General features: G+C 39.0%; 1 protein-coding gene across 3 annotated transcripts in view; it reads right to left on the reverse strand.

Moving 5' to 3' along the window:
• Positions 1-13,010, reverse strand: part of BTBD8 (BTB domain containing 8) — an 89,659-nt gene extending 76,649 nt beyond the window's left edge. Inside the window, exons 1-2 of one of the 3 annotated variants that reach the window (XM_081226542.1) lie at positions 12,651-13,010; positions 6,726-6,920 (exon numbers count right to left, since the gene is read on the reverse strand). In XM_081226542.1, the coding sequence (XP_081082668.1) occupies positions 6,726-6,920; positions 12,651-12,799 (344 nt within the window). In that variant the 5' untranslated portion in view covers positions 12,800-13,010. The remainder of the gene's footprint in view (positions 1-6,725; positions 6,921-12,650) is intronic. The other 2 variants (XM_081226544.1, XM_081226543.1) reach the window with 2 other exon arrangements.

Genomic DNA, 13,010 nt, shown 5'->3' on the forward strand with positions numbered 1-13,010 from the left:
TCAATGATTTAAACAATCATGCCTATGTAATGAAGCCTGCATGAAAACCCTAAAGGATGGGTTTCAGTGAGCCTCTGGGCAGGTGGACACATGGAGGTGCTGGGAGAGTAGTAAACCCAGAGAGGGCTTGGAAGCTCCTTCCCACATCCCTTGCTCTATGCATCACTTCTATCTGGCTGCTCCTGAATTTTTTCCTTTTATAATAAACCAGTAATATGGTAAGTAAAATGCTTTCCTAAGTCCTGTGAGCTGCTCTAGCAGATTAACTGAACCTGAGGAAAGGGTCATAGGAATCTACATTTATAGCCAGTTAATCAGAAGCACAACAATCTCCAGGTAAATAGTGTCAGAACTGAGTTAAATCTGTAGGACACCCAGCTGGCATCTGGAGAACCTCAGAATTGCTTGGTGTGGGGAAAAACTCCTGCGAATTTGGTGACCATAAGTGTCAGAAGTAAAGTACTCAATGAGCAGAGTATTAAGAGTAAAGGAGACACACAGGAGGGTGTTTTTCCTTTACAGGTATTTAGACAATCCAATGGGAAAAGAAAAGTCTTCAAAAAACAGTGCTGGGCCTCTCGCCTTCTGAGACGGCCCACACTTTGTCTGTGGAGTGTGTTCCTCCCAGGGCCACTCTCGCCTTTTGAGACAGATCACATTCTGTATACGGAATGTATCTGTGTATCTCTCTAAATAAATCCACTTCTTACCTATCCAAAAAAAAAAAAAAATGGTACTGGGACAACTAGGTATCCAAATGTGAAAGAACAATGTTGGACCCTAGCCACACACTATATACAAAAATTAACTCAAAATAGGTCAAAGCTCTAAATGTAAGAACTAAAAAGGTATACACAGGATAAGTAATTGTGACCTTGGATTAGGCAATGGTTTCTTAGATATGACACTAAAAGCACAAGTCATAGAAGAAAAAATAAAATGGAAGTGATAGAGATTAAAAACTTTTGTGCTTCCAAGGATACCATCAAGAAAGTTAAAAGACAACCCACAAAATGGGATAAATGTCTGCAAATCATATATCTGATAAGAGACTCGTATCTAGAATATATAAAGAATTTCCAGGGGCTTCCCTGGTGGCGCAGTGGTTGAGAATCTGCCTGCCAATGCAGGGGACACAGGTTTGAGCCCTGGTTTGGGAAGATCCCACATGCCGTGGAGCAACTAGGTCCATGAGCCACAACTACTGAGCCTGCACGTCTGGAGCCTGTGCTCCGCAACAAGAGAGGCCGCAACAGTGAGAGGCCCATGCACCGCGATGAAGAGTGGCCCCCGCTCGCTGCAGCTAGAGAAAGCCCTCGCAAGAAACGAAGACCCAACACACCCAAAAGTAAATAAATAAATTTATTTTAAAAAAAAGAATTTACAAAACTCAATAGTGTAAAGACAAATAACCCTATTTCAAAAATGGGCAAAGAATGCGAACAGATAGTTCTCCAGAGAAGATATACAAACAACCAATATGCACATGAAAAGATATTCGACATCACTGTCCATCAGAAGAATGCAAATCAAAACCACAATGAGTTACTGCTTCACACCCACTAGGGTACCTATAATCAAAAAGACATAATAACAAGTGTTGTCAAGAACACAGAGAAACTGGAATCCTCATACATGCTGGTAGGAATGTAAAATGGTGTAGCCAGTTTGGAAGAGTCTGGCAGTTCCTCAAAACGTTTAACACATGACCCAGCAATTCGACTCCTAGGTACATAACACAAGAGAACTGAAAGCATATGTTCACACAAAAACTTGTACATGAATGTTTGTAGTAGAATTATTTATAACAGCCAAAAAGTCAGAACTGAAATGTATATCAACTGATGAATGCATAAACACAATTTATATCCATATGTACAGAAAAGAGTTAGCACAGGTGGGACTGCTATCTTTTGAAAGACTTGATTGTAAGAGTTGTCCTTGGCTGGTATCTGGGAACATTATTTCAACAGTGTTCCTAGCATTCTCTAAATGACAAGGGTGGCTCAGCTGTTGTTAGCTTGTGCATTGTTTATACAAATAATATGGTTCATGCTGAACACATGCTTTCCTTCTAGGAGTCTGGAATATGGGTACACATCAGGCAGGAGACCAACTCCCGGTAAAAACTCTGGGCATTGAACCTGTTAATGAGCCCCCCTGGTTGGCAACATTACAGAATTGCTGTCATAACTCACTGTAGGAAAATTAAACATGGCCTGTGTGGCTCCACTAGGAGAGGACCCTTGGAAGCTTGTGTCTTGTTTCCTGTGGATTTCACCCCATGTACCTTTTCCCTTTGTTTCCTTTGTAATAAATCAGAGGCTAGAGTATAACTATATGCCGAGTCCTATGAGTCCTCCTAATGAATCATCAAACCTGGGAATGGTCTTGGCAACCCTTGATCCATCACACAATGAAATATTCAGCCATAAAAAGGAACGAAGTATTGATAAACAACACAACATGGATGAACCTTGAAAACATCACACCCAGTTTAAAAACCCACACATAAAAGGCCATATACTATAAAAATCCATTTACATGAAATGCCCAGAATAGGCAAAACCATAATGACAGAAAGTAGATTATTGGTTGCCAGGAAGTGGGGGGAGGAGAGAGTGGAAAGTGACTGCTAATGGGTATGGCAATTGCAATTACCAAGAATTAAGTTATTAGAGAAACTGACAATAGTCAATTTCTTTGAGGAATGAAGAGGACTGACCTGGAGGGGTCTATGGATGACTGACCAGTGGTACAGATTGGTAAGATGAGATTCAAAGATAGGGGGTTTAGGAAGAAGGGAGGGAGAAAGGTCTAGAGGCAGTAATGAAGTTCACAAGTGTTTTAAAATGTACCTGGGGGGAGTTCCCTGGTGGCCTACTGGTTAGGATTCTGGGCTTTCACTGCTGCAGCCTAGGTTCAATCCCTGGTTGGGGAACTAAGATCCTGCAAGCCACGTGGCAACAAAAAAAAAGTTACCTGAGAATTTAGGTTTATTCAGGTATGGTGAGGCCAACTGATCAGGAGATGATTACCAGTGAATAGTTTTCAACTTACAGTTCACAAGAGGAACGGGGAATACCATGCCAGGTAGGGTCACATGGGGAAGCAACAGGGTCTATTTAGAGACAAAACAAGGAGAGCAAAGCATAGGCAAAAGTGGTTTTTGTGGGAAGGAATGGGTGAGGCAAGGTAAGCAGCTGAGCAAGTTTAGGATTAAATAGTTTGAGTGCTCGGTGCTTTGTGACCGCCTGGAGGGGTGGGATGGGGAGGGTGGGAGGGATGGAGATGCATGAGGGAAGGGATGTGGGAACAGATGTATATGTATGACTGATTCACTTTGTTATAAAGCAGAAACTAATAAAAAAAAATAAAATTAAAAAAAAAATAGTTTGAGTAATTTGGGGGAGAGGGGGCTCTGGGCTATAAGGGTGGTCTTTAATTGTCTGGTACCTGGCTCTGGGATGGTTAGGGAAGAAGAGTGTTGCCTTCTAGAGTATAAGAAACAGACAGAAGAGGTGGGTGTAGGAATGGATTCAGGATTACTTGGTTTGCATATCAAAGGCATGCTCAGGGAATTAGCTAAATCTGGAAGGGGCAGTCTCTCCCCAGTTAGTGAGGCCCCAGATGCCAAGTTACAAATATATATAGTTAATATTACAAGACACCTATTCCATCCACTTCAGCTGTACTAGTGTAAGGGATGTGGGAGAGAAAATAGTCACCACCTGAGAAAGCTGTAGGGGAGACGGGATCGTTTATACTGTGCTGCTGTTCTATGTGTTTACCTGAGTGACATTTTATACTAGCAGTTCCCAGTTATTGATGTTAAATTGAAAATTGAAAGGTCTTCCCTTTTTTCTTTCCTCTACACACACATGTGCACACATACACACAAACATGCACACACAACTATAATGTGGTAAGTCTTAGGAAATCAAAGATTTTTACTGAATTTTAATCATGAGGTCATAAAGCAGGAACTACTTTCCAGTGCCAATCATTTGAGCCACATCTGAAGACACGGTACATAAAAAATTTCTTCGAAGACTGTACTTACTACGCTAACTTAAGTGCATAGCAAAGGACCCTACAATAAGTAGCAATATGACAGAATACTTCAAAATCTTTATTGGTTATTTAAAGAGAAGGATGTGTATTGAAGATACTAATAAGGACTGCATTTCATACAATAAAAATTTAAAAATCTATGTTATCAGAATTTTTACTAAAAAATGTTATCTCAATACTCCACATTATAATCCTCTCCTTATGCTTTATATTAACAGAGAAATTTCAATACAATCTGCCTTTTAAAAAAGGGGGAGGTATATCACAAGCACTTTCTATACGAAAGACACTGATGAGATACCACTGGGAATGCTCACATCGATGAGATGATCTAATCTCAAGGAGTTTACATAACCACAGACATACTTCACTAACCTAACACAAAACAGAATGTGATTAAGTGCTTAAAACAGAGGACTGTGAAGTGCTAGGAAGCACAAAGCCATTTACTCCAATGTCCTTGTTCTAAACATGAGAAAATTGAGGCTCAAAGAAATCATAAAACAAGGTAATGCACAGCCAGAAGGCATATCTCTGTCTTGTTGCCAAGTCCAGTGCTTCCTCCACTCTACCATACTGTCTCTCATTCAATCTTTTTTTCTAACACTTTTAAAGACAACAAATAAAGGATAACATTAATGTAATTTCTCTTTCTCTAATATATAAAAATTTGACTTTTCCCAAGCATCTTTTTCTAAACATACACTCAATAGCTGGAGAAATGTATAATATCAAAGGGCTACTACTATGAATAATACTTATAATGTATTCAGTGCTTACTATATCTCAGGTCACTGTGCTAAGTGCTTCCTAAGCATCTAATTTAACCCTCACAACAACGCTATGAGGTAGGTATTATGTCCATTTTTCAGGTGAGGAAACTAATGTAAGTGATCAGTCCAAGTTCACTCAGTTAGAAATGGTAGACCTGGCTTGACCACAGAGCCTACTCTACAACAAAGCTACTATACCACCTACTAGAAAAACAAAAGTGTATATTTTAAAATTGATGGTTGGAACTCAGTGATGAACCATTATGATCTATACTGGAAAATGATGATGATTTTCTAAATTGCACTTAAAGTATTTGTTTAAATTATTGTATGTCATACTGTTCTTACAAACAGAGGAAGCCAAGGTTACCCATTTTTCTGTTTATGCTTATTGGAGCTTCATATAAGAAACTCTGAAATAATAAAAACAGATCATTCAAGCAACTGTCAGAGCATAAAATGAAGAAAAATACACCAAATCACACACATATACTTAAAGCTTAATTATCCAAAAAGAATTTTCAACATTAAAGTAAACATGATTTTGATTATAGGCAAAAAGTATGTCAGCAAATAACTAAAAGACTAGCATCTAAAAAATACCTAGGATTCAGGACATAAAAACACAAAAATCCAACTCTGATTTCTCATAAAAGTTAAAATGATAATTGGCACTGGCATTAAGGACAGACATACAGACCAATGGAAAAGAATTTAGAGACTGGAAATAAACCCTAACGTTTATGTGTGTATTAGTCAGCTTGGGCTACCACAACAAAAATCATAGACTGGTGGCTTAAACAACGGAATATTATTTCTTACAGTTCTGGAGGCTGGATGTCAAGATCAGATGCCACCATGGTGGCGTTCTGGTGAGAACTCTCTTCGTGGCTTGCAGTCAGTCACCTTCTCACTGTACCCTCACATGGCAGAGAAAGAGAGAGAACGAGCTCTCTGGTGTCTCTTCTTATAAGGGCACTATTCCTATCATGAGGTCCCATCTAAAGCTAATTTACTTCCCAAAGGCACAATCTCCAAATACCATCACATTAGGGAGCAGAGCTTCAACATATGAATTTTCAAGGGAAACAATTCAGTCCATAGCAATGGGCAACTGATTTGCAACAAGGCTGTACAGACAATCCAATGGAGAAAGAATAGTCTCTCCAAAAATAGTACTGGGACAACTAGATATTCACACACAAAAGAATAAAGTTGGTCCCCTTCCTTACATTATACACAGAAACTAACTCAAAATGGATCACAGACCTAAATGTAAGAGTTAAAAGCATAGACCCAAAAAATTCATAGAAGAAAGTATAAGAATAACTCTTTGTGACCCTAGAATAGGCAATGGTTTCTTATCTACAATAGCAGGAGTACAAGTGACAAAAGAAAATTAGATAAACTAGGCTACATTAAAAATCTAAAACTTTTGTGTTATAAATGACACCATCAAGAAAGTGAAGACAACCCACTGATTGGGAGAAACTGTTTGCAGATCATATGTCTGATAAGAGCCTAATATCCAGAATACATAAAGATCTCCTCTAACTCAATGATATAAAGACAAATAATCCAATTGAAAAATGGACAAAGGATGTGAATAGACAGTTCTCTAAAGCAGATATATTTCTCCTCTCTCAGGATCAATCTCAAGCAGAAATTAGCCTCTCCTAATACTAAGCCTCAAAGACTCTAATACTAATACTTAGCCTCTACTAACACTAATTACTAAGATAATATGGAATTTAAGTTAGAAGGTTATAAAATAGATATGAAAATACATGAAATAAAAACACACACATATGTTTAAAAAATAAGCAATTACATATTAGATTTAAATATAAGAGAAAAAAAGATAAAGAAAGCACTTACTGTAAAAATATTCTAAATTCTGAAGCTTCAAAGTTCTCCACAGCAACAGGTTCATGATTTGTTAATTTATTTGTATGTCCAACAGTATGAAAATAGAAATCAGGAACCCTTGCTAAAAGGACTGCTTTGTGTGCTTTGAACAAAGTACAACCTATTGAGAAAGTGACATCTGTATGGACTTCTTCTCTTAGAAGCCTATAAGGAATAAAAAGGAACCACAGTTTAATTAGTGATGCTTAGAAATATATAATATGCCCATTTTTATAAAATAAGCTTTAAAAATAACACATAGGGCTTCCCTGGTGGCACAGTGGTTGAGAGTCCGCCTGCCGATGCAGGGGACACGGGTTCGTGCCCCGGTCCGGGAAGATCCCACATGCCGCGGAGCGGTTGGGCCCGTGAGCCATGGCCGCTGAGCCTGCGCGTCCGGAGCCTGTGCTCCGCAATGGGAGAGAACACAACAGTGAGAGGCCCGCGTACCACAAAAAATAATAATAATAATTTAAAAAACACATAAACTAAAAATTCAGAGATAACAAAATAAAGTTAGTATGAAAATGAGTTTATTCTCAGTTCATCCAAAGAACCTTGTCTAACATTGGTTTAGAAGGCAATTTTCTAAAATTTATAATGAAAACAAAGGTAATTGCACTAAAAGAGTAAGACTATTTTTTCAAAAAATATCTTTTCCTTTTAATTCCTTCTACCAATAAAATTTATCTTCTGCTACTTATGTTGATTTTCCTTTATAATGTATGTACTTTATTTAGATTTATTTTGGAAAGAGAACACAAAGTAATGTGATTGTTGACTATTGAATCAATTTTTAAAAATCTTACTAAAACTGAAGCAAAAAAAGTAAACAGTCAACACCACCAGCAAACCACACGCAATAATAGACAATCCAGTCTAGAAACTGGTACACTGCACTTTGACTATTGTTAAATACCAAGTCTGAAATGCAGGCTTGGCTGTCAAGAATGTGATATTTAAGCCCTTTTCCATTGCCCACCCCACAAAAAAATAGAACTATGCTCTAATCTATTATTAAAACGATGGACTCGAGGAAAGCCCATTCAAATCCCTTTACTAATGTGCAGACATAGTTATGGTAAAGCTCACATGTAAAGTGATAGAAGAACAGAAATCAGCATCATAATAGAAACTGTCACAATGTTTTTTGTGTGGTAACTATATATTTCTGCTCTGTAAATATTAAATAATACTTCATATAGTATAACATTATCATCAGCAAGTTATGTATTCTCAGAGGACTTCTGTATTGCAGGATATAACTGGCAATCACACTAGTACACTACAGGAGGTCCAAGTATGGATAAAGATATCCATTACAGTTGAAAGCTTAGAATGTTGCCACTGACACTCACTCCCCCAAGACCCAGTTAATGGCTCCTTCCTCTGATCCCTCGGTACATACCTCTATCACAGCACTTCTGTCACTGTATCATTATTATTTTTATAATAATAAAATTATATTATTTTCATATAACTAAAATATATTATACTCAGACAATGAACTCTCCAAAGGCAAAAAGTGTACCTTCATTAGATAGCAAGAGCTCAATATCTGCTTTTTTGGATTTGGCTGTATTTTACCCTAAACAAAACAAATGCTTCAGAGCACAAAGCTTTCAGAACCTTGGAAACAATGAGCAAATAGAGGCATTTTAGCCAATATTTTAATCAATAAATTATTTTCATAAGCGATTGTTAAAGTTATGCAAGAATGTATTGGTCTCCCAAACATTAATAAAAACTCAAATTGTACAATACAAATACACCATTTATTCCTCCTTCCCACCCACCTTCTACCCATCCCCCACTTCTCCCCAAGTGAATAAACAAGCATTGCAGCTGGTAGCCATACAACTGTCACTAGGGAATCTGCATTGTTCATAATAGATGCTCATGAGTATTCGTCAAATAAAAAAAAGTTAATGTTTTAAAAAATGTTAATGTGAAAATACAGTGCTTTTTATTTTATAAAACTACCTGTATCAGTTATAAGCATATCTTGTTATCTGTTACAAGTAACAATATCTGACTCGGACCTGCTTAAACATTAAGGAGGGTTTTATTGGCTCATCTAATAATAAACTCTAGAGGAAGGATAGGCTGGAGCAAAGGCTCAGTGGTGTCAAGGCCCAGCTTCTTTCCATCTTATTTCTCTGTCACCTACTGAATTCACCTATCTAAAGCATTTTAGACTACTGATTAAACCCAATTCTCACTAAAAATTTATTGAGCATGTACCATGTACGAAGCACTGGGGACATAAAGGGGACTAAAGCATAGTATCTGCCCTCAAGGAGTTTGTAGAAGAGTATGGAGACCAGGTCTAAAAATTAAGGCGTGTGATATATTCAATAGGACAAACTAGTAAATTTTTTTCAGGGACAGACATAAGAGAAGATCTTATAGAGAAAAGGAAAACCAAAAGGAATTTTAAAGATTGAGTAAGAGTTGGTCAAGGAAGCAAGGCAAGGTATGGGGGAGCTCCTGCCTCCATGCTCCTTACAGAGGTTTGTGTTGAGTGTGGAGCTACAAACTGGTCAGCAGAGTATTGAGGGGATAAGAAGTGGCAGATGAAGCTGCACGGATAAAAGTGAATAAGAGACAAAGAGTTTAACTGTATCTTACAGTTGAAGGGGAATGATCAAATAGTTCAAAACAAGGGCAATTTTATTTTTCAGAACATCTCCTGTTAGTTGTGTAGAAGGGGAATTACGGGAAAATGAGAATGAAGGGGAAAAAAACTACTGCGCAACACAAATGAATGATGTAGAGGGTGTGAGCCAGGAGAGAAACAATGGTGATAGAAAATAAGGGATTAACTTAAAATATATTTAGGTAATAGACTGGCAGGAGTTGGTGACTGGAAGTAGAAGGTGAAGGGAAGGGACTAACCTAGGATGTCTCTCATATTTAGCTTAGACAACTGGGTGCTGGTGATGCCACCAGCCATTGAACTACATCTGCTATGCCAACTTCCCTCTTAAACTCCAGACTTATCTTCATTTCTCCTGGATATGGCTTCCTGAACATTCACTATACTCCTCCCTTTCAAATGTCCTAAGAATTAGCACCATCTTTTATGCTTCTCTTTCCCTGTGTTTCCACGTGTAATTGGTCACCAAGCCTGTGAATTGCACACAGGAATCCGTTTCACCTTGTCCGTTTTCACTGCCATTATGTATCCCTTGACTATTACAAAATCTCCCAGTTGGTTTCCTTTTTTTTTCCAATTTCTTTCCTCAATTCAAGATCTAATTATGTTCATCCTCTATTTAAAAAACATCAATGTTTCTCCACTGCCTCCAGAATACATTCCAAATTCTTCACTGAAGAGTCTCTATGGTCTAGTCTTAGTTTACCCATTCACCCTCATCTACTTTGCCTGCCATACCCACAATCCCCTTCCAAATAAACCTACCAAATTGTACCACATGTCCCTGATGCTCTTAGTCACATCTGAATGGACAACAGACTGAGGCAAGGTTAACCATTAGCCAATGTGGTAGTTAAACAAGTGAACTCTAGCAGAGATGTTCTATAATAATCAAGAGCCAACTGATCACACTCTTAAGAGAGTTTCAAAGAAAATCCAAGGTAGAGTAAGAAAAAGGAATGGGTAAGGAGAGAAGCAGAAATGAAGGAACAAAGTTACTGGAAGATCATTTTGCATAACTACAGAACTTTAGAGAAGGTAGACTGACTGGGTCCATATTCTGGTCATGAGACCTTGGGCAAGTCACTTTAATGTCCCTGAAGCCAGACTGCCAAGGTTCTTACTCTGACTTCACCACCTCTTCTCTAAGGCTCAGTTTCCTTATCTGTTAAATGGGAATAACAGCAAGATTTACCTCACAGGGGAGTAAATAAAACACTGCATGTCAGCCCAGTGTCTAGCTAATAATAGGATGGCAATAAGAATTTTTATTACAATTGTCTTGAACAATGGTCCATATCTCAATGAGGTCTTATTGTACAATAAGACCCTCTGTCATATCCCAAGCAACTTTCCAATTCTACACCAGAGCTGGCTTTTTGACTATTGAAGCTGTTTCCTATTTTTTCTCACTTCTCCATATATCCTATTGCCTCAGGTAACGCAGAGGAGTCTCTGTTCCTTGCTGTTTGAAGCAATTCAATACAACTTGCTTTCCCAAAATAAATGAAGCTCTTCCAAATCTCTATGCCTTTGTAAAAGCCATTCCCCTTGTTTAGATACTCTCTGACTTCTCCCTTCCTAATCTCTATCTAATCAATTTGTAATCAATCCCCAAGAGATCACTCAAACATCACCTATAAAACCTCCCCCAAATCACCTCAGTCCCCATTATCTCTGTTTGGCTATTACCTTTTTCAGTAGAGTGCAAGCACAACACCAAAGTTATGTCTTATTAATCTTTGATTTTCAGAACCTAGCACAGTACTAGGTATATAGTGGGTGCTAGCTACTTTATTGCTGTGCTTAAAGAAGATTACTTTGGCATAGCATTCAAGGTGGCTGGGTAAGTATATGAGATTTTTTAGTTGTTTAAAAAAAAACACACAAAAACACTTTTGCTTCTAACAAGAACTTGGGACTTCAGGATCCTATCCTTTAATTGCTGCTAGGATGAGGATAAACTGTTCACCTGCTATACTTATGACCTCATTTTCTTTATATAAATTAGATGTATTATCTTCTTTAAATTCATGACACTTCAAGGCTCACAATACAGCCAGCAGAATAGAGCCACTGAAGAGGAGTACCTCATCCTTAGAGATTCATCCTAGAAACAGAACAACTTCACTCTCATTTTTTTTAATGTTGTACATCAATTCCCCCAGTGGTGGAGACAAGGTAGAATCTCTCATAGACAGGCCCAAATTAAAAGGAAATTTATTTGCTTTATAAAGTTCAGTTTGTAACTGGTGGAGCCTTAAGTGTGGGCAACAGTAAGCACTTTTTAAATGTAGAATGCTGCACAACTGTTATTAATAGTAATTATGTTTACACTAGTTCAATAGTTCTCAAAGTATGACCCAGGGCAGCAGCATCACCTGGGACCTTGCTAGAAATGAAAAAATCTCACGTTCCATCCCAGACCAACTGTATCAGAATTAAGGTCTGGGTCTCAGTAAATCTAAGCTCTCCAGGTGATTCTAATGCACACTAAAGTTCAAGAATCAATGTTTTGGTGGAAATGGAAACTAGCTAGGGAATATTTCCAAGCTTCATTTCCTTTATAAACTGAGATGGCGTTCCTGGATTCACTACAGCCTCTCCATTTGCTAGAGTCCTCATGGGAACTGGGAATTGCTGGGAGTTGCTGCGGGCTGTAGAGTATTCTAGGAGGAGAGGGGAAGCCAGGTTGCGATCAGGAAGTATTTCTACGATAGCATTTCTGCTAAATCGTTTAAAGAGAGCTCAGAAGAAAGAGACCTCCAACGCTCCAGTAATCTGATCCATTTTTACTCATTCTAAATAGATACTCAAAAAAAATTTTTTTAATATATACTCTTCTACCTAATTGTATCATTTTTCTTAGAATTGTTTGAGCTTACAAAAAGTTGTGTAAGTTTCAGGACCACGAAACCTGTATCCACCCCGACATTAGCGAGTCTTTCAAGACTTAAGCCTACCCGTGTTATTTTGGCATAAACTGGTGCTGCACAGAACTATGATGGTAATTTTGGTTTTCTTCTTGAATCTGGTACGTGGTCTCCGAGGTGCTCTGGATTGGTTATATAGGGCGAAAGAACCCGCTTTGTAGTGAGGAGACAGGTGAGCGTCCTGCAGTGGCCTGAGGTGAGGAGGACAAAGCAGGGAGGGATGGAGAAACCGAGGAGCCAGTTTCTGGTACGGAGGTGGGCGCCTTAAGAGCTGAAGCAGCCTGAGTTCCCGCCTCCTCCTACCTGAGCAGATCCTGGCTGAGCTGCTCCGACACCATCGCCTTCAGCCGGCGCCGCTCACTGGGCCCCTTCCTTTGCAAGCCCTTACTGCAAACTCCAGGGGACTCCAGAAGTACCACGGGGGCCACGCTATCCTCCCCACAGCGGGCCATGTTCCACAAAGGTACGGCGGCGCCCCGCAGGCCCAGTACAGGGTCTCACTTCCCCACCTCTGGAAGAAACGGGCGTTTCATACCGAAAGCTCGGCTCCTACCCGAATCCGCCCCCTAAAGGAAAAGGCTGACGCCTCTCGTCTGTTTGTTGACGGTCCCTTATGGCTGCCGAACCTCAGTCCCGGAGAATCTCGGAGACCCGGCCCGCGCC

Source organism: Mesoplodon bidens, assembly GCF_964165515.1.
Source record: "Mesoplodon bidens genome assembly, chromosome: 2".
Taxonomy (NCBI): domain Eukaryota; kingdom Metazoa; phylum Chordata; class Mammalia; order Artiodactyla; family Ziphiidae; genus Mesoplodon; species Mesoplodon bidens.